The sequence below is a fragment of the Anomalospiza imberbis genome, chromosome 6 (assembly GCF_031753505.1).
Source record: "Anomalospiza imberbis isolate Cuckoo-Finch-1a 21T00152 chromosome 6, ASM3175350v1, whole genome shotgun sequence".
NCBI lineage: Eukaryota > Metazoa > Chordata > Aves > Passeriformes > Viduidae > Anomalospiza > Anomalospiza imberbis.
The window spans coordinates 59,888,082-59,910,484 of record NC_089686.1 but is presented as its reverse complement, the minus strand read 5'-3'; the positions used below and the strand labels follow the sequence as shown (position 1 = coordinate 59,910,484).

The 22,403-nt window shown below is 38.5% G+C and overlaps 1 protein-coding gene across 7 annotated transcripts in view; it reads left to right on the top strand.

The window, feature by feature from the left end:
* HIPK3 (homeodomain interacting protein kinase 3) overlaps positions 1–22,403 on the top strand; it is a 70,636-nt gene that overhangs the window by 34,466 nt on the left and 13,767 nt on the right. For all 7 annotated transcript variants that reach the window (XM_068194730.1, XM_068194731.1, XM_068194726.1 and 4 more), the window contains exons 3-8: positions 14,812–14,935; positions 18,001–18,120; positions 19,790–19,876; positions 20,746–20,930; positions 21,694–21,853; positions 22,260–22,383. In XM_068194730.1, the coding sequence (XP_068050831.1) occupies positions 14,812–14,935; positions 18,001–18,120; positions 19,790–19,876; positions 20,746–20,930; positions 21,694–21,853; positions 22,260–22,383 (800 nt within the window). The remainder of the gene's footprint in view (positions 1–14,811; positions 14,936–18,000; positions 18,121–19,789; positions 19,877–20,745; positions 20,931–21,693; positions 21,854–22,259; positions 22,384–22,403) is intronic.

Here is a 22,403-nt window from a genome sequence, read left to right as displayed (position 1 = left end):
AAGTGAGTGCACATACCTGCGGGTTGCTTTTGATAAGAAAAATGTAAACATTTTCATGAGAAGTATTTGCTGAGAATGCAGAGCTGGATTTGCTTTCCCTGGAAAACATATGAGAATTGAGTTCCAGGCAATAGTCAATTTTCACAGCATCAAAATTGAACAGGAAAAAAAAAAAGTTAAAAATCAGGTGTGAGGTTCTTGGTTGGCTGCTAAACATATTTAGCCTTCCAACCTGTGACTGATGTATGGTGTAATTTCATTAGAACAGGTAATCCTGTGGCATGCATCTCTTGAATGTTCTTTGCAGCAGTTTTTTTAGAGCACTTTGGGAACGAATTCATGATGAGCTTGGTGTAATAGTTGCACACAGGATAAAGAAAATAGCTTATAGGTTTGTTCTGGAAATGATGACTTGACAGTAGCCTCTGGCAGTGGAATTTAGCTATCAATAGTGTGTTAATCCAGTTAAGTAGAGAGCCTTTCATAGGGAAATAAGTCATGTGTTCTAGCTAAATAATTACCTTTAAAGTAATCATGCAACTTGTAAACATTGCCTCGATATTTTTGTGATTTCTTTTTTTGACACAGTTATGACACAGCAATAACTTCTTATTGAAGCAGTGGCACATGCAGCAGCTTTGGATGCTATTTATTTCAGAACATTCTTATCTAAGGCTGTGTTGATACGTGTAGGCACTGACTTCATCAGCTAGATTTTCTCTGTTCCTGTTTACTGTTTAGAAAATACCAAACGTATGACAATTGTAATGAAGCTTGTGTTTATAAAACAGTTCTAAATCATAGCAAGCTTGCGCTGAGACACACTGATGATTTGGAGGAGTTTATGAAGCCTGCTTTACCTGGTTGGTAGGTGTTCCCAGGGGTCAGTTTTCACCCTAGAGATCCCCCTGGATCCTCTTCCCCCTCAGGAGGTTGGGTGATGAAATCACCTAGGAGGAAGAAGAGCCAGTTAAATGCATGATGACTTCCTTCAGTTAACTCCTGGTGGAACTTTAATCTCTCAGTTAATAGATTTTTAACATATTTTTCTTTTTTGTGCTGAACAGTGAAACAAAAACCACTATGATTTCACTTGTCTCTCATTTCAGTGGGTATACTGGCACCAGTGGGGCATAAGAAATACACAACACAGTGAGGTATGTGCTTATTCTGTAGAACAAAGCCTATTTTTGGTAGTCCTCTTCAGTTTGGTAGGCTTGTTGTTTTTTTTTTTTCTTTTTCTGCTGATGAAACTATAATCACTGAAAATTGAACACCCTCTCCCCCTGCCCTTGGCAGATAAAGTCTGATGATGCTTGTTGGGTTGGTTGGTTGGTGTTCCTGGTAGTTTACCACACTGCTTTGAGGTTGGAAATGTGATGGAATCTAGTGAGTGGCAACCTGTCATCTGCATCCTGTCATCCACTGTTCATATGAACATGAAATTATATCAGGGATATGCATTTGAGTCTGTTTTCATCAGGTTTAAAATAATAAAATTGATTTAGAAACAGGTCTGGCATCTTTGAGAAACCTTCACACCTAATCAGTCGACCTGTTTACATCAGGTTTAACTGCTACAGCTCCATGAATATGTTGTGTAGTTGGGGTTTTAAATTGCAAAAATGACCACTTCTTATTCTGTGGAGCTGTAACCACCTTGGGGAAAGCACTTAGTAACCATAATGCACTTTATTGCTACGTGATAGTTAATAAGCCTTAAAGTGAACCCCATAATATTACATTGGCCATCCTTGGAGGACCTAAAAAGGTAGCAGAATGTAATGTTCTCTGTTTTGTAACAAGGCCATCTTGCCTTTTATTGCTCGAGGTCACCAAGGTAAAGGCCTGTTTCCTTGCTACCTCACCAAAGCAGCTTTCTGTTATTAGGTACTTAGAGTACCCTACAAGGCCTGGTAAGTCAGTGACATACTTTTTGTAGACTCTAGTGATTTTCATTTCCGGATGAAAATTTATTTCAAAAATGCATCTTTGGGGATTTTTTTGGATGTCTGCTGGATTTTATGTCTTTCTCGGTTGGTTATTTTTATTTATGTTTGTAAAAATTTCTAATCTTAAATCATAGTACAAGCTGATTCGCCCTAAGGCCATTTCCAGCGTCAGAGACAGAAAATAATAATGAGAATAAAGAGTTTGTCTAGTTTTGAAATGACTAATGAAAATACCTGCATTTATCATTATGCTGTAATGGACTCTTCCTCATAAGGTTATGTTAGCAGGCTCTAATTCTCTTCTATTTTGATTTTGATTTTGCTCTGATACTGTTCTTGTTTCCAGCTATTTATTCTCAAGAGGCTATTTCTGTAGAAGGCTTCAAGTATTCCAGCATCTCAGCAATTGTCTGATAATGGATAATTTTGCTGCTCCTTTCCCAGCAGCATCATTAATGTATATGTTGTTTACAGAGCCATGGCAAGGCTGGTTGACAGCACCTCTTCCTGGGTAATTTTAAACAAATTAAGCCTGTCTTGGCAGTGGGATTATTGCCAAGGATTTATTTAGTATATTGGCCTGCTTGTGGTCGTTTGTGCTACCCTATTCATGGATAATATTAGTTCTTGTATGGTCAATACTCTTTATTGATGTCAATCTTAAAATTACCATTTTGTGAGGAAGACATTCAGGAAAACTGATTACGGGGAAAATCATGTTACACCGAAGTCCCACTGAGCTGATATAGTGATCCTGTCTGATTTCACCTCTAAACTGTGGTCAGTGTCAGGGACTGAAAAGAGCTAGCATCTTGATGACTCTAGAAGATAACCACCAAGATTTCCCCCACCAGTTGAAGTGTGTGTGTAGGGACTGCTCAGACTGCAGGCAGCGAAGTAGGACACTGCTGAAGGGTCATGGAGCTGGAGGTGGCTGCTTTTGGGAGGTGTTTTTTCTTCCAGTAAGACTTTTTTTTTTTTTTTTTCCCTCCCAATTTTAGCATATGCAGGTTACACTTATTTTTGTAAGCTGACTTCTTCCTAAATGTGAAAAGCACAATGTAAAACTGCCAGAAAACTTAAATGAACTTGACTCAAAAGGAATTATTAACTCTATTAGCAAAGACACAGCAAGGCCAGTGCTAGGAGCTTTACTAAAAAGCAATGGCATAATGCAGGGCTGGCCTTTGAAAGTTTGTCCTATCAATTTGTGGTGTGACAGCATAACCTAAAAATAGTTCCTGGCACTGAGGAAAAGTAGTGCATTGATTTGAGGGTTTGTTTTTCCTCATGGAAAATTCGTATATGCTGGAAGCAACCCAATGTGGAATTCTACGCATATCCAAGGAAATCACAAATACCTTCTTACTAGAGATTTGTCAACTGGACTTCAGCTTTCATCTTTTCAAGGAGCAGCAGTTCCTGGTAAATACTCCCACTGTGCAGACTCTCATAATCCCACAGCCCTTAGGGCAGTGTTCAGGGTTTGGCCATCACATGCAACATAGTCCAACTTCACAATTATTTTATTTTTGCAATTTTTGTTAGTTGTTGATGCCTTGAATAAATTTTTAGTTGGCATTGTCTTGGTTTTGTATTTTGGTACAAGTCATTTGAAAGCTGAACCCAGAATATCTCCCTGGCCTAGTATGGTACTTAGATGGATTATGGGCTTTATGTAGTGTGTATTTTTATTCTCTATTGAGGACATATTTGAGATATTTGACATACTGTTATAATATTAATGCATGTTTAATAGTTCAAATGAAATGACAGTTGTGTTCTTGAAATAACTATTGCTGTTATTTTTTAAAGTCCAGGAAATGTTTATTGCCCCTCACACTTTTCTGACAGAACCTTGTGGGGGCCTTGTAAAATTCTGTATAATTCTTTCTCTGCACTCTGAGAAGAGCAGGCAGTGAAGATAACTTCCCTTTCATTTTCCTCTTGGAGAAAAAAGTTTTTCAGCCCCAGCTCCTGGCACTGAGCAGTCCGTGTGCTTCAGCCCAGTTTGAGCAGTAGCTCGTCTGTAAATGAGAGGAAAGTTCCCTGTCTACTTGATCCATGTTGATTCTGTTATTATTGTCAACAAGTGTGCCTTTTCCTAACATGAGTGTCTGGCTATACTGGGAACAGAATGAAGTTTTTAGCCATAACTAATGAGCTGCTTGCAATTATTAGTGTCCTGGACCAGACTCAAAGGGTTCACTCAGATGAAAGGCTCCCATTATTATCCAGTTATTATCTAGATCTCAATTTTATCTTTTTTTTTTTTCCTTTTCTTTCAAATTTAAACTGCACTACCTGTTTTTAACTTTGTTTGCTCACAGCAGCATTTTAACATTCGGTGTGATTGAAAAGAATTCCCAGTATAATCTGGTTACCCTGATTTCTTCCTCTGGTGTGGTGGTAGAGGGTCTGGGGTTTAGTATTAGATATCAGGCAAGAACTGCTTTAAAAACATCACTATTCATGTAGTGAGAAGAAGAAAAAAATCCCTACCCAAAAAATCCCTACCCAATGTTTTAATGTTTGGGTAGATGCGTTTTTGAATGTGAATTTACTTCAAAAATCTTTTGCAAAGCAGGGCTTGCAGAAATGCTGGGGCTCTTTGCTGTAGTCCCGTTCCTGTCGTAGCACGTTGTCAGGTCTGATGTGACATCAATTCTGAATGTAATAGATACATAGTTAAGCAGTTTATTTTAGGATCCAAAACTCTTCTAAGAATAGACAGGCTCTCCTTTCAACGGGAAAGGACAAATAAACTAACGTGGAATAATAGGGAAGGAAGAATAGGGAGAAAAGCAGAGAGGAAAAAGCATATGAAGAGAACAATAAAAGAGAGTTTTATTGGGGTTCAAGGCTGGGGTGAAGCATTTGGAGGGACCATTGCATCTGGATTCTTTCAGCAGACTGTGGTGTGATGGGATGGGCTGGAAGGCTGAGGTCTTAACAGTCTAGCCTACCAAAATAGACTTGTGTAGATTTCCTATTAGCAGTCCATAGGTTAAATTCATCAGGGAGGAAAAAAACCAAACAAAAAACCTTTAAATCTTCTAAAATAATTTCTTAGCTCTGCCAGACATGGTTTTCTGTCATGCCCCAAAGCTGAGGTGCTGCTGTGTTTCCCCATGGATGTGTCAGTGGGATTGCTAAGCCGTGGGTAAGGATGAGACTTGTTCTGGTGGTGTCATATTTACACCACGGGTCTAATCATAGAAATTTGTATGGGAAAAACTTGCCAAGTCAGCCAGTCAGTTCGCTTGCCAGAGCATAAATAACTGCAGCAGTATTCAAATTAGAATTAAGGTTGTTAAGTGTTGGTATGTACTCAGTGTTGGGTGTGTTTTTCTGCAGTGTTCTGTGGAAGTTACAGATTCCCATAGGACACTGAGCCAGACATGTATGGGTATTAATCCAACAGAACATTTAGTAACTGGAAACATTTAAAAATATTTTTATTCACGAAAAGGTCTCTACTAGTGTAACCTTGAGAAAGCAGATTTAATTTCATGTGTGTTAATTCATCTGCCCCAGTTGTTTCTCTGTAGATTTTCTGTAATAACTTTCTTTTTTCTTACTATTCTTTCTAATTTTTTGTGTTTCATTTTGCAGCTGGCACAGGTACTAAGTGTCTAGATAACACTTTGTATAGGGGAGTATCCAAAGTGAAATGGATTCTGGTGTTCCATTTATTTAGTGAACAGGACATGAATCTCCAATGTGAAACATTACACATGACATCAATACATGACATTTTGCAGGACACTACTGTTTAAATTGTATGGGCTTTGAATATTTGAATTCTAAGTGATCACGTTGTTGTTAATAGGTACTTTTTAAAAAATACTCGATTCTCCTACAAGTCTGTTGCTTGTTTGTCTTTCAAAATGAAACAGCTTTAACAAGCCTACTGTTTCCATTTATCCTGATGTCATGTTGTCAGTGTTGAATCTTGATTTGACAATGTTTTTATAATCTAGTGTCACTACATAAATTGTCTGTAATGAAAATATGGATTTTTTTCTAAGATGACATTTTTTAAACTTTTTTTTTAAGATTACAATTTTTTTTTAACCTTTTTTTCTGTTAATTTTTGGTGCGCTTTCTATAATTTAAACAATGTCATTTGAAGTCAGAACTTATCAGTCTGAATTGCAAAATTTCACAAGAACATGACTTTGCATCACCCAGATGGGCAGGTATCAGCAGTTTAAAAAATCCTTTTCACAATGGACAAGGGTGTGAACAGATTTTGTTACTCTGCAGTATTTGTGGGGTGTGTTCATCTCCAGTGCAGAATTGCTGTGCAACAGCTTTGTGCTGGAAAAAGATTTCAAATTGTTCAGTAGTTTCATGGCTTTTTGAACTCTTGGGCTGAGCTGCAGACCTACAGCAGGCAGGAATCTTGTTGCCCTGTGTTGGAGGGCAAACGCTGTTACAAGTTTTGCTGAAGAATCAAAGAAATTTTCTTTTGTGTTTTCAGGTTAGACTTTTCTTTGGTGTTGGGGATATTTTTGTGTGTGTGTTTGTTTTTGTTTGTTTGTTTTTTTAAGTAGTTGGTTAAAATAAAGCAATATGTTACATGATACACTTGATTTCTTGACATAACAGCAACATCCTTGTATTCTCTTTTTTTTTTTTTACATGAACTATGCCAGTAACAGAAACCCTCATGCTAATCAGTCATACTAGAAAATAATTTCTCTTTCCACTGCCTTGTGTCTGCTGGGTTTTTTTTACAGCAGGATCTGTCTGTTTGCTGGGATTTTTTAGAGTTGGATCTCTCTGCTTGCTTCTTTGCAAAAACCTGCTGGGTTTTTTTACAGCAGCATCTGTCTGCTTGCTTCTTTGGCACCACCATGCCTTTGTACCCTGAGCCCAGTTGTAGGACTGTTGTCATCAAAGGGTTAAAACACAAAAAGCCTTTGCAGAAAACTGATTTACAAGGCCTTGGCATTCTTGACAAGGATGCTAAAAGCAAATACTGCTGTGTTTTTTTACTCTTTTGTAGAAATTGTCTACCTGTTCTTCAGCTGAAGTGTTTGGGCTCTGCAAGTCCATGTAGACCCTTGTAGAGTTAGAAATTGTTATTCCCACAGAATCAGCCATAACAAAGTAAAGCAGGGAGGGAATTAAGTTCTGACACGTCTTCTGAGCTGTGAGGCCTTGAAACATCCCACGCTGTGCTCTTCTCTTGTCCTCCTCCAGAGCTGGAAATGAGTGTTTGATCCTCTCCTTGGGTGGAGGTCAGCTCGTGGCTGCCAGCAGCCCTGGCCTTCCACAGCCTCTTGTGCTTGCCTTGACTGCAATCACTGTTCCAAACAAGATCATTTCCAGTCTGGTTTTCTTCAGAAATAATCTGGACAATTCAGCAGCTCGTCTCGAGGGTTTGTTTTGTACCAAACCTCTGTATGAGATTTTGGATGTTCTCCTTTTCTGGGCAGAGGCAATGTCTGTGTGACCATCTCTTGCAGCCTTCGACCAGGGAAGGATAAAGCACTGCAGGGTGGTCTCCCACTTAGGAGTAAATCCTAAAGGCACACAAAGGGTGTTGTCCAAATTCAGTTACTGGTAAGTAACCTCGTTTGACACTTAAAATATTGGCACTTTGCTATCCCAAATGTAAATGTATTAAATAGCAGGCTCTATTTATCAATAAAACATCAGAAGAGTTTATATCTACACCATTTTGTTCATTCTGTTGCTGCATCAGTATCTACTTTGCTTAATTTTCATGTAATTCAAAAACTGCATAACCTATCAAGTGTATAAATAAATCACTCTGCAAGTCTTCTCAAGGAAAATCAAAATCATGAAAAGGCAAAAGCATGAACATCTGGTTTTAATAAAATCAATTCCTCCTTTCATGAGAGATAGTGGATAATTAGAAAAGAGTCTGCTGAAATCACTTATTTTATTAGTCTCATCTGAATAAATGAAAGAGGAATAACTAAATGATTATCTTCAGTATTTTTGGTAAGTGGTTAGAGAAAGTATATTAGCTTAAAATTTGTGCTTATGCTTTCAAAACAGAATTGTTTTTCAGTATCAGGAAAAAGATCTAGGATAACTTGTGATTTTTTTTATTTGAGGAAATTACCTAGGATTTAATCTTTTTGTCTCATTTAATTTCTTGGTGAATTTTCTTTTCCCCATTCATTTATGAGCTGTAAGTTCTAAAGTATTTTTTTGCAGTGATTGCTTCTTTTTTTAAATAGTCACATATGTGGGCCACTTTCTATGTAAGATTTTTAAATCCTTCTCTAGGGCAGATCAGGGTTCAAAGTTAAACTGGCAGCTGCATGTCAGTCTTGCATGTTATATATTTATCTATCACTGGGAGGCTCTGAGGGGAATTAGGTCTTTTCTTGCTGTTGAGCATGCATAGTCCTATGAAAATGTTTTATTAGGCAAAAATAAGGTTTTATCATTTTTGTGGAAAAACTCATCCTGTGGCCATAGGATTGTACAGGAGATACAGAGACTAATTTCCCTGTGTCTTCACTATCACTTCCCATGCACCAAACTCCTTCAGAGGAGGAATGAGACTAGCAGTGAGGGGGTAACTTCCCTTATCAGCTTGAATGTAATTATTCTCACTGTATTTTAAGGTACATGCCTTGAATTGCAGAGAGTGGTGGAATTGAGTCTTTCCTGCTACCTCAAAGACAAAGATGCCCCTATCCTGCTTAGCTAACATTTCCTGAGTCTGTGTCTGAGCACTTATATTTTTGATTTCCAAGTCCTCTTACATTCTTACAGTTTAAAAAAATGCCCCCCATCAGAGTCCGCTACTTATGTACTTCCAGTGCCTAATCACAAAAGAGTTAAAAGAACCCTAGAAAACTACAAAAGCCAGGAGTGTGAATGTAAATCTAGAATTCAGTTTTTCACTATTGATTTGCAGCAGTGTTCCTTCCAAAGAACAGGGAGGGAGGCTCATTGTCTGGCATTGTGTACCATACTTGCATTTCTGAGATCAAATATATGTTAGCACATGACACTGCCAATCTGCCTCTGACGTCTCAGTGCACTTAAAAGCAAGAGACAATAAACTCAACTATAGAAATGTTCTTAGGAAGTGCAGTTGAGTGATTTTTTTTTTTTTAATGTGTAACACAACTATTTTAAAGACACCTACAAGTTTTCTTGATAGAATTCTTATTTGAACAAAATGACATTACATGTAACAATTATTCTGACCACGAGGAAGATTGTAGAGACTAAGAAGATTGTTCAGAAGGCTGTAGTTTGTGTCAAGGGATTTGCTTGGATAACTCATACATTTGTGCAAGAATAGTGATTTTAATACGTAGGAAATGAGGTATGTGTATATTCTCAGATCAGCAGTCTATGTATCCTGGTCTTTTGTTGCTGCAGAAAATTTACTGTAGCACGAGTTTGCACTTCAGTGTCTTCTGATGCAATGTTCTTACAGCTCTACACAATTGATGGCTGTTTTTGTTCTACATGGATTCAACCCTTAGTTGTGGATATTTTCCTGTCTATCCATTCTTAAATACGCCTAATATTTTTTTTTATCTGAACAGTGAGTCTTGATTCCGAGAGTAATTGTAATTCTGGCTTTAAAAATCCACTTTTATGTTTACATCAGTCTTTATCTCAAAGTGGGTGGGGGATTCCTTGGTCTTCTAGAGTGAGGCAGGGCATTATAAACACCTGTCTGCTTCTCTTCCCTTATTTATTATATAATTTGAGTAATGTTACTGGTCATTCATTCTTCCCTGAAGCTTTATAGTTCTAACCAGGGTTTCTTCTTGTACCCAGATCTCTTCAAGTCTTTAATTTGTATTGTTCTTTTCTGCGTCTTTTCTATTTGATGTATCCTTTTTCAGATGGGGGTGACCAAAACTGAACACAGAATTCAAAAGTGAACACACACTATTCAAGGTGAGGGAATATCACTAGTTTTATATAAGGCATAATATTTTTTACGTGTCTTTGTCCTTTAAAAATAAATACTGATGTTCTGTACTGATTATTTTTGCTCCCAATTGTAAAATACTTTTCTTGAGTAATCTGTAAAGTTGTCTAGATTTTTCATTGAAAAGTTGGTTAATTTATAACATAATTTCTTCTGGGTAATTAATTAATGAATATGGTACATTAATTTTCACTGTGGTTTACTATTACACCATGTATGCTCTACTTCCTGTTGTTGTGTTAATTAAATTGCATTTTTGAAATTCCTTCTGAAGACCATCATGAATCCACTATCGAGCCAACTGATCTTTATATCCTTCATCATTTCCAGGTTTTGTCATTACATGGTTCCTTCCCATTTCATCCTTCAGATTACTGAAGTGTACTTGCCTGGGAGTTTTTTCTGGGTGCTGCCAGCTTGATTTTGATCCCTCCAGCCAAGAGTCTTTCCCGTGTTCTTGCAGATCTTGCAGAAAGGTTTCCATTCCTTCATGTACGTGGTAAAGACTGGTAGTTGAAGAGAATTAATTGTTCCTGAGAAAACACATGAGAATGCCCATTGCCATCTCATGATCTTACTGCATCTGCTCCTTCTCTTAGGCCTCCTTTCTTTAGGAGAAGAATTGTGCATCTCACAACCCATGTGAGAAGGGATATGCTTGCATTGTGCTCGTGATGGCAGCAGGGGCAAAGACCTGGTTTTACTCAGGCTGGTAATCTGGTTTGACTTTTAACTCCTGCAAATTGGATTCATTTATATGAGTGATCCATACCAGGGCTTTCAACAGGTCATTAATAAAAAAAAAAAAAATACAAACATCCCACCCTTTTGATGGCTTCCTTGCATTAGGATTTCTTATCATGGTGGCATTGTGTTGTATCCAGAGCAGGTAATCAATAGGCGTTGTCAGCACAGTGGTAAATAGAGGTAGTAAAGTTTGAGAGGAGGAAGGCTATTTCTAAACTCGCCACTCTGGAGAGCAGCAGGTAAATATACCAGTGCTGTGATCAACATCGACCCTCCCACACTGCCAGGGAAATAGAAATAAAAATGGCTCAATCTTTAGTCTCACTTCCTTGATCTGTGAGGGGTATGTGTAGTGTGACTGTGTTACGGGACCTTCAGTGGGAACATATTTGAGAAATTATTCCTGCACTCGACTGAATTTTTCATGGAAGTGCAGTTCTGGGGAGCTGCTGTTCTTATTGTTTTGTGCTGTTCTTCAGTTGTTACTTGGTACGATTGTTGGGTTTTAGCTTTTTCATGTAACTGCTGTTCTGTATGGGACTTCTGACCAATGATTTCTAGGTAATAATCATCTGAAATGGTTTGACTTCTTACAGATTTTTTTATGACTTATTTTTTAGTATGGGTAATACTTGCTCTTCATTCTCTGTTCCCCCAGTGTTACACAGGCTTGGAAGAAATTTTCTGATACTGTGCTGCAATTTTGATTTTTTTTTTTAGTAAGCTTTTGCTTGGGGTTTGGTTTTTTTGTTTTGTTTTGTTTGTTTTTTTTTTAATCCTCCATCAAGGACCTATCTCATTTTTCTTTAAATTTGTTTATTTTCTTGCTTTATTTCAAGCTGGCTAACATGCTGAAGCGAAACTGTTTCATGAAATATTCTGGTCTTTGAACAAATTAATGGAACAAATTGTGTGATTTCTTTTCCCATAAGCTTACAGAAAGTTATAGGATAGTATATGTATTTGTGGTCTGTGATGTAATAAATAGAAATGTGACTATCCAAACAAGCAGCTGAAACAAGTATTCATTTGTGTCTTTCATCTTTTTAGACCTTTCTAATAGTAAAGTCTAAGCTGTGCTGTTTTATGATAATGTTTTAAATTAATGTTGAATTAACACTAATAAGAAGGAAATAGGTGCTTTGTCTCTAAAATCTTGCTTTTAATTTAAGTACATTTAAGCAATATTCAGTGTCCTTAAGAAGTTTGGAAAATTCTGGTGTTCTCCTTGCTGATGTCTTGGTATGGGATAACAGGTTGCTGTTTGCTGAAGTTTACAGAAGATTGTGGCATCTTCTGGTGCACTGCACATCTTGTGATCTGCATTAAAAATCAAGCAGGAGTGTCTGTGTGTGTGGTGCTGTTTTGAGAGAGAGAAATACTAAGTTAGACTGTTTTTTGAGTAATCTGTTGTTAAAGTGACTGTTGAGACATCTGCAGTTCCTACCACTCTGTCTGTGCTTGTAGTTAGGAGAGGGAGTGTGTTCTTTTGAGGTGCATGGGGGAAATATTCCTTATAGGAGAAAACAGCTGTGAGTCATCTTAAAAATAAAAATTGAAGAATGATTCTCTCCACTTCAACACTTTTCTCTCCAGCTCTCCAGACGGATTTTTAATGGGAGCTTTAAATGAAGGAGAAACCGAAGCAGGTGTTTTTGAGCATGACGTTAAGAAACTTTTATTTAACAAAAATATTTGAGCTGGTTAAGACCACTCCAAACATAATCAAGCTCAGTTATAGTTCTGCAACTTAATATGCCGTGAGAAAGTTGCTCCATTTTAAGGACTGACACGAGACATGGTGCAACCTTGGCCCTGAAAGAGCAGGAGCTCTTCATCTTCCTCTCTTCAAGCTGGCCTGAAAATATGTTTTGTTCCCTGTGCTGTGGAATGGTGCAGGTAGCTGTGCTCAGGAGCACATTTATTTCCTCTTCTTTCTGGATGGCAGGTCTGGTGTTGGCAAGTGAGGAGCACTTCGCCTCTCCTCAAACACCTCCCTTTTCCTTCAACTTGCTTATTAGTGCTTTTCTTTGTGGAAAAACTACCAGATTACTGTATTTTGAAACACAGCAAGCATTCTCCCTGTTTTCCTCTTTTTTTTTTTTTTTTTTTTTGGCATTGTATCTACCCTCATCCTTCTCTCCTTTGGGATCCTGTCTCTCCACAGGGACAGACAGACCGACGGACTGCGGCTATTTTTGCGTGGCACACATATTAACCATCGAGTAAACCTAAGAGGTTTTACAGAGCTTATTTTAGCAGAAGCATTTGCTAAAGCCCCTGTATCCATAGGCTGTGTGTATATTCATTAACTATTCAGGGCTGTAACATAATACAACAAAAGGAAGTGTATTTTAACAGAGATCTGTAACAACCATAGGCAGACTGGCACCCAGCCAGCGGAGAAAGGCAGACGCTTCTCGCTGCTATTTCTGTCTTGTGGCATCCAGAGATGTTGAATTGATTTCTTGGATAACGAAACTAGCTAAGACTTACTGCAGTGTCAGGATCCTGCATTGCAAAAATACTTACGTTTGATCCCCAGAAGTTTATTGTAGTGAAATCTTTGGAGGCAGTGGAAAACTGAGCCTCTCCAGTTTCACTGCCAGTGTGACAAGATTTAGCCTTCATATGATCACATCCAGAATGGTTTGTGGCAAGGATGGGGAGAACTGAAGTACCAGCAAGAATGGAAAGTACAGAATATCCTGTCCTATAGATTTTTTCACCTAAAAGGTGTTGGGTTTTCCCTGTGGCCGAAGCCCAAATGGCTTCACTGGTCAGAGGTGGGGCAGCGCATTGGGAGTCCTTTCCCTGGTGGTGAGCGTGCATCCTTGGAGTTTGAAATATGTCTGTGTAGAGCTTCTGCCGACTACCCCTTGTGAAAAGGGATGGAGATGCTTCAGCTCTTGGTCTGCTCTACAGCTACAAGATAGCTTCTCTGTCCCAATGTAGCATAAAAATAGGAATTTGTTCCCAATTCAGCACATGTCAGTAATTTAAGGAATATTTTGATAAAGGTAGATGTCAGAGGAGAATGAGATATGTAGGTATTTACTATGATCAGAGCCTGTTCTGTGTGTGGAATGTCAATAGACTCTGCCAGGATGTGCTGAAGCACACATAAGATTTGTGAGCTTTTCTCCAGGTGAGAGATCCCTCGTTTCCTGGTCAGCTGGATGCTCCCATTCTGCCCAGCTGCATTGGGAATTACCCTCTTGGATTTAACCCCCTTCCTGCTGTTCTGTGACATGCTAAGCAAACAAAAGATTGTCTGCTTTAAAAGTGGATCCCTTCATAGCGTGATGCTTGAAATACTGTTTTACATCTCCGGGTGTCTTTCCGCGTTAGAATGCAGATACAAATTAATTCTTTTTCCTTTTGTTAATAGTTTGAATGAGCTGGGAGGGAAGGTTTTAAAAGGACAAATACAATGAAAATGGATACTTGTGAAATACTTGAGTTCCATTCCACGTGAACAGAGATGTTAAAAGCCCCTTTAGCAGCTGTGTCAATACCAATTTTTCTGGTTCTTGAGTGCAGACATAAATTCAGATGGTGTTGGTTAAATAATTCACATTTGTTTTAGGGGAAAAATAACACCTGCTCTGTTTAGCAAATGCAGTGCTTTCATTTAAGTGATTTAAAAATTGATCACATTCAACTGATTTGAGTACATTAAGGGATTTGCAGTTACATAATTAAATTGATATTTTAAATAGCTTTAACTGTACTGTATAGTTGAGAAGTGTGTAAGTGGATTTTCAGATAAAATTTCCAGTTGGGTGCTTTTTTTTTGAGATAAAGGAGTGTTGTGTTTGGAATATAGTTACAGACATATGACATTGAGTGGACAACTCATTTGAAACGTGCTAGAGGAAAGGCAAAAGTTCTGAATCAGGGATATTCTGTTTTCCAGGCATATCTGTTATTTTCATGTGCATAGCAAATTGGCACTTGTAGGAAAAAAAAACATCTTGGAGCTGCAATACATTAGCACAGGCTACTTAGATAAATAAAAATGCAATTTCTGATGCTGTGATTTTATTGAAATAATTATCAAGAAACAGATTTTGGTTTCTTATTTTTCGTTTGTCATGTTGAATTGTTGAATGACCTTTCTTCCCCAAGGAAAAAACTTCAGTAACCGTGTTTGATTTGCAGAGCACCAGAGATCATACTGGGATTGCCGTTTTGTGAAGCCATAGACATGTGGTCGTTAGGGTGCGTGATTGCAGAGCTGTTCCTCGGATGGCCACTGTACCCAGGAGCACTGGAATATGACCAGGTAGTAGAATAAATTTCACAAGCATATCTGCACTTTCTGCAACTTAAGACTTTCAGATCATTAAATCTGGTGTTTTAAATGCTAATAATTTCCCCTATTATGGTAGTGTTTCTTCAAGTCTGTTCAATGCTTTTAGTTTAGCCTTATTGATTGTCCTAGGAACATAAATCCTGATTGTGACCCAGGCTGTATATTGTGCTGCTTTTTTTGAATTAAGTTTCCATTTGTCCTCCCCCCTCCATCTTATGAAATAGATGTTGGTATTAAAGCTGCTGTTTCTGATGGAAAGCAAAGTTTGCAGCTACCATCACTGCATTATAATCTCTCTTTCATTTGCCATGAACAGGGTTGACTCTGGAATGTCTATTCAGATGTCAGGATTAATTGTGCTCTGAATACTTGCTGATGCTTTCTGGAAATCCAACAAAGCTCAAGGATTTGAGCCTGTACTTCATGAGGAACGAGAATGAGCTGTCACAATCATACTGTAGCTAGACAGGGGTAAAGCTTGGAGCTCTTAAAGCTCTGCCCTTGCTTTGTTGGAGTTTTCAGTACTGACACCATCAGCACTAGTGAGCAAACTCAATAAAACTCTGTGTTTCTAATGAAAGATGTAGAATGTTTGTATTTTAAACACTTAGAAAATAATGTGGAATTTGGGAGGAAGGTAATCAGCATCCCGAGCGTGCCCACCTGGTTTTGAACTTGGCAAGTGAAGCAATCTCTTGAAAACCCCAGAAGGAGCAGCACTGGCTTCTTGCTAAATTCTAATCTGATTCAGCATTTAGTTCAGAGGATGTTCTTTAGGTTATTCAAGTCCTGCTCATGGAGTGGGCTTTTGGCTTCCCGCACTGACAGATCAGACCTACTTCTCTGAAAATTTGTTTGTTAGAACCATTTTCAGGGGATGTATAAATTTTGTGTTGATGTTGGTAATGTTTTGTAGTTCGGTTTCCTTCATTTACACAAAATGCAGTGTTTCACGTGGGGAAGTGAGCTATGAATGGAATGTGGGTTGATGCTTTGCAATTAGAAGACCTTTTTGCAGACTTGTTGCTGTTAAAATGGAAAATAAAAGAGGAAACATCTAACAACCCATATGATTCACTGTCCTTTTTAAGGATAAAGGGAAGACTTTTTTTTTTGGGAAAAAATCTATAATGCTTTCTCAAATTTCCAAGAACTCAGCAAATTTATTGACCTCTTACATATCTGGAAGCCTCATCTAGCAACTTGCCTGATCCTCATGTTGGAGAAGTTGTGGTGGAAGAGGGGCTGCAACCTCCTCTGCACCAGCAGGAATTGCCTTGCTTTAACCAGGCTTGTAACTGTGCACCAACAGCTCTGCAAAACTTGCTTTGGAGAAATTAGATTCAAGGTTTTTCTCAGTATCCATGAGTTCAGCAGGAGCAGGAGATGGCTTCCAAGGGAATTCCTGTCCTCCTGCTACGTGGTGTGTGTCACTGAGTAAACAAACAGGCTTTGTGCTGCATTTCCCCCCTGTCCCCCTGGTGTGTGGCAGCCAACACACTGGCCCTTGAAAGGGAGCTCTTAGTTCTTACATTCATTTGTGGTTAGAAGCAGTAACAGCTGTATTTCTCAGTGGAAAACAGCCCTGTCTTCTGAGCTTTAATACTCATTAGAAACAGGCACAGGTGCTTAACTGCTGAATTTTTCTATTAATGCTATTAATGCACTGGCTTTTCCTCTCTACTTTTTAAGACTTTTTTTTCCTGAGGATGTTATAAATGATCTAGAAACATTTCTGGTCAGAGCAGGCTTCTTCTTTCTCCCCGAGGCAGGAAATTATGGAGGATACTAAACCCCAGAAGTTGGCAGCATTGTGTTTAGTTCCTCCCCACTTGAGTCTGTCGCTTACTTTTCAGCAGAAGTCTCTCATGTTCCTTTTACTCTCTACTGCCAATCAGTTTTTCTCCTCTCAGGTGCTCTCAGCTCTCAAGTCCTCTCTCTTTCATTGACTTTATCTTCTCATTTCTCAATTTCTGATTTGGTGTATTTGGCCACTCTCTCCTTTTGATTTTTCCCTTTCTTCTTTCTTATTCCCTGGCTGCTCCTCCTTTTTCAGGGCTGGCTCAGCCCAGAAGCCCTTCTGTGGTGTGGGACCCTGCCCCTCAGAAGTTCAGCCCTGGCTGCTGGAATCTGTACCCTCTCCATCCCAACCTGCAACAAGCTTGGTTTTCAATTATTTCCAATTATAGTTCCAATTCCGAGGTGGTTTTTAATTTTGAAAGCAATACTGCCTCTGGGATAACTCCTAGAGTGAGTTAACATTGCGTGCGCAGTAGTTAAAGCACATCATGTTTCAACAGATTTCTGTTGAAGCCTTGAAACTTAACTTTTCTAGGTAATCCTTCGATCACCAACTATGATAGGTAATGCAAAATGCATAGTAAATCATCTTCTAAAATAAATGCCACTCGATGATTTCAGAGCAAAGTTTCTTTCAGGCATATAGCCAGTCCATTCCCTCCACACTCAGTAGCAGATTTCCTTGGACAACAACACTATCTTTTGCTGCCTGGAGCTTGTACAGGCACTCCCTTTCCACATGGAATGTTTCCTTGAAATGCAGGTGTGTCAGATGTGTAAAAGACTGATACACTGGAAACAGCAAATGGGAAGGATTTTTATCAAGTTACGTAATGAGAACAGGCAAAAAAAAAATCATCCAAGTTCTGTAAGTAAACAAAGCACTCCTACTGATTTTCCTGTTTAGAATTAAAAAAAAATACATTTAGGATTTGAGTGGGTTGAGGAGGTAATGACAGCCACTCTCCCCAGCTCCTCGTTCCTGTGAACCAACCTAAAAATCTTGCTTATGTAGGTCACTTGAGAGGTTTGTTTGTGTGGCTTTCTCTAGAGATGGAGAGAGCACTGCCAAGTGCTCAGGGTTAGGTTGCTCCTCTCTGTAAGATGTAGCTGTCAAACTCTGAGCTTGGTGCATTTTGTCATTTTTCAAATGAAATTACAAGTTTTTAACTGTGTGGGGATCACATTTTGAAAACAAGAGGTAACTTATTTTCTGTGTTCTGTTTTTCTCTCAGATTCGTTACATTTCACAGACTCAAGGTTTGCCAGGAGAGCAGTTGTTAAGCATGGGAACGAAGACTGCAAGATTTTTCTGTAGAGAAACGGATGCACCATATTCTAGTTGGAGATTAAAGGTAAACAGGAGAATGTAGTAGAAAACAGCACAATATTCTGTGAGCAGAGAAACCAGAGAAGCCAAGATTCACGCCAAGACCCATTATGTCCCTGGTGCATCTCCTGTGGTTTTTACCAGCTCCTGCTCTTCATCCCTTCCATTTTTTCTGGTCCCCAAGGTGCAGCTGCCAGGCTGTGCTGTGGCCAGTTTGTGGCTGCCAGGAGGGAAGTTCAAATTAAGCCTTATATCTCCTGAGGTGCTAAATGAATATATTTGTTTTGTTTTGTTCTCTCTTTTGCTCGGTTGCTTTTCACTTTATGTGAGGAATTTGTCTCTGAGGTTCACACTGCTCTGACAACATTTGTCCAGAGCTTGCTTCAGAAGTTCCTAGGAGAAAAAGGAGATTAAGAAATAACGTTGCTGTGTAAAGCTAATTTCTTCTAGATCTGCTAAAACAGCCTTTGTTGGCTGAAAGCTGCAATACAGTGAGCGCAGACAAAGTTGAAACAAAATGTACTTTTATGTTCTGTGCACCTTGCTTCTCTCTAAACAACATTATTGCACTCTGGCCACGAGCAGAGCTTTTGCTTCCTACGCAAATAATTTACTTTTAAAAAAATTGTGTTGCTTCATGGCCCAGCTTCCCTGGGTTTACAGAGGGCTCAGGCAGCACTTGGGGCTGACCAGCATCTCTGCAGTAACAAACAGCTGCCAGCTCCCAGCAGGAGTTGCATAAGTCCCCCCTGCAAGTTGGTAAATCCCCAGCAGCGCTGGGCTTATGTAACATTTCTGCAATTACACCCACACCTGGTTAATCCCTCCCTCTGCTTTCTCAAGCACTTGGGCTTTAGGTGACACTTTACATCTGGCTTCTCCGTGTCAGAGCGAGTTCTTGGTGCAAACAGCCCTCCCCAGTTCCAGGAGCTCTTTGTCACCTTGCAGAGGTTAATTAGGAGTTTTGATATGGGCCCTTGCTCATTACTTGCAGTTTTTGTCAAAGTTCATTTTGGAAGCTTTTCTGTAATCTGGGTGTTAAAAGCTTTTTCCCTGAAGTCCCACCTTGCCTCTTGCAGCACCAGCCTACTGGTGCTGTCTGTGTTGAAGAAGGAAAATTGTAACAGGAGAAACTCCTAAACCATTCATTCTCTAGGATGTTTTTGTTTCATACTGAGGTATTTAAATTATTTACACCACTTGTTGTGTATGTGAAGGAATAAAAGTATAATAATAAAGAAAAGAGAAAGCAAAGAAGTTGAACAGATACCGCCTGGTTTTTGGTTTATTTCTTTTACAGTGATGTGATATTGCTGCTGCTGCTGCTTGGGGTTTAAGGTCTGAGTTTGAGAAAATTGGTAAAATACAATAATAGAAAAGCTGTGATATATAAAAATATAAGAGTTTCATTAAACTGCTCTTTGCTAGGCTTTCAGCACTTCCTGTGTGATTCATAAACTGTCTGTTGTAATCCAGTGCTGTGATTTGTCAGATGTAGAACATTGTAGTTATTGTCTTTTGATTTAGAGAATTAAATTAGCCAGTAAAACAGCATACAAATACATAACTAATGCACTAATTGTTTGGGAAAAAAATAGTGTTTTCTAGGTCAATAAATACATAAAGTTACTTTGTAGTTATAGGTGACCTTTTTTGACAGATTCTAAACTCAGCTTTCCTTTTCTTTTGTTCAGACATTGGAAGAACACGAGGCAGAAACAGGTATGAAGTCTAAAGAGGCCAGAAAGTATATTTTCAACAGTTTGGATGATATAGTGCACGTGAGTATTAAAGTCTCCTTCCTTTGCAAAAGGAATATGTGGGAATGACTGGTGATTTTTTAAAAACATTTTACTGGTTTGGAAAGAAATGCCTTTTAGAATATTATTTCTTTTGTCTCAGTCATATTCATTCTTCTCTGCTGCTCTGAGGAAAATGTCTGGCTGTGTGAGCCCTTTGAGCTTTTAATGAAGATCTTCCTTTTCCATTGCTTGTGTTGAACAGTGGAACTTGTCCTTGTGGTGGGGGAACCCTTGAATTTTGTGTAAAATGTATACTTCTGCCTTATCTGCCACTGTGGCAAAGAATAAACAAAGAATGCATATGGAACCTGCTTTGTTTATTGTTTGATTTCCAGTATAATTCTATTATCTTAACAATATAGTTCTAAGTGTAATTTTTTAAATTTTGCTTTTAAAAACATAACTATTTCCTCACTTTTCTTTAGCTTTATACCTCTCTAGTCAATAAGAAAAGGCAATTTTTTGTTGCCTTTCACATCCTGAAAAAAGGATCAAATCTTGTTGCAAGGTTGGCATTAATATGTGCTTGAAATTGTTTTTTGAGGATCAACTCTGTAGTTTGAGTTAGACCATAAAAAGATCTTTATTCCAAATCTTACTTTTTCAATTCCAAGTTCCAGACTGGAATAACGCCTTCAGCAGTTTTTAACTGGGGAGGTTGCAAGGGGAAGTAGTGTGCATACCTAAAAATGTCACCAATTCCAAGCCAGCTGTTTTGGGATAAGACAAATCCACCATACCTCATGTGATAAAAATGCTGAATATTAGTATTTTATAGCAGAAAATAATGCCAGAAAGGGTTAAACTAATGTGCATATCTTCTATCTGACTGTTTTGTTCCGTGCCAGGTGAACATGGTGATGGATTTGGAGGGAAGTGACCTGTTGGCAGAGAAGGCAGATAGGAGGGAATTTGTCAGTCTGTTGAAGAAAATGTTGCTTATCGATGCTGATTTAAGAATCACTCCAGCTGAGACCCTGAACCATTCTTTTGTTACCATGAAGCACCTCCTCAATTTTCCTCATAGCAACCAGTATGTAACATAGAAATCTCTGTTGTTGCAATTCATTTGTACAGAAGTGTTGTTTCTTCTGGTATCAGAGAGAAGAAAATCTTTCATCATTTTTGTAGTGTCTTAGAAAACTCTTTCAAGTGCTTGCAGTATTAGATACATTTATTGGGTCAAGGAAACTGCTTGAATAATTGTTTTTCTCTGAAAGTAACAGAGCAATAGATTTCTAAGTTGATCTTGTGCATGATTGTTAAAATTCCAACAGTGCAGAAACTTGGGTGTGATTTTTTGGAAGTATGAGGAGCCCTAGTTCCTGTCAGTCATTAAGGGCTAGAGTAGGCATTTCCTCTTGAGCTAAACATCTCAGATACTTCCTTTCATGTACTGATTAACGTGGAATATATTGAAAGTTGTCTTGCAGTTCTGGAGTTGTGTATTTCACCATGGGTTTCCTAAAGTTGCAAGCATTTCACTGAAAGAGCAAGCTTTTTCATCTATTCAATTTCTTGCTTTCCTGTTTGTACACAGCTGTTAGAAAATGGTGTTAGATGGAAAGAGAAAAAAGCAGCAGGATTTTTCTTGAATTTAAAATTTGCATCAGAGGCTTGATGTGACCATAGTAACAGCAGTGTTTCTGTTTTTCTACCTGTGTGGACGATCCCATTCTGTGAAACTGGGAAATGTGGGGTCTGAACTATCTTTTTTACCTTATTTTGGGGAATTGTTTTTTACCTTTAATGACATGAAATGGTGATTAAAGCAACTTATTTTCTGGTTCTGATAGAGTGAAGTCCTGCTTTCATATCATGGATATTTGCAAATGCCGATCAAACCTGTATGACTTAAGCAATTGCAATAAAACATCACTTATGAGATCAGTTGCCTCAGGCAGTGCAGCCAACCTGACTGCAAGCTTTACCAAGATTGGTCCAGGAAGAAGTCAGGTAAAACCAATGGTTCGTGTTTTTCTTGGTTTGGTTTTGTTTTCCTTTGTTTTGTTTTTACTGTAAGTTCAGTTAATGTTGTTTTTCTAATTAATTTAATAATTGAAAAAAAATTGCATCTGTTAAGTGGCAGAGTCTTCTGTCTTTTACACTCGTTTTTTCCTAATGTTTTCTTAAACAAATCATTTAGAATATGTTTCAAATTAAGTTACAAGCTGGGGTTGCCAGTGCTGTCTTCTGGTGCCCTCCAGTGGCCCAATGTGATGGCTTCCTGTGAAATGGATTGGAAATGTTAATTTTTATAAGTTGTTGTAGTTATTTACTGTATAAAGTGGTGCGACAAGTGTGTGAGAGATGTAGATTCTCAGTTATAATGACCTTTCCTGTGCTGAATCTGTTCCCTTAGGCATTAACTGCATCTGCCCACTCAGTTCTGCACCAAGGGATTCCACTGCAGGCAGGAACCGCTCAGTTTGGTTGCAGTGATGTTTTCCAGCAAGCATTGATTATATGTCCTCCAGCTATTCAAGGTATATTTAGCTGTAATTGT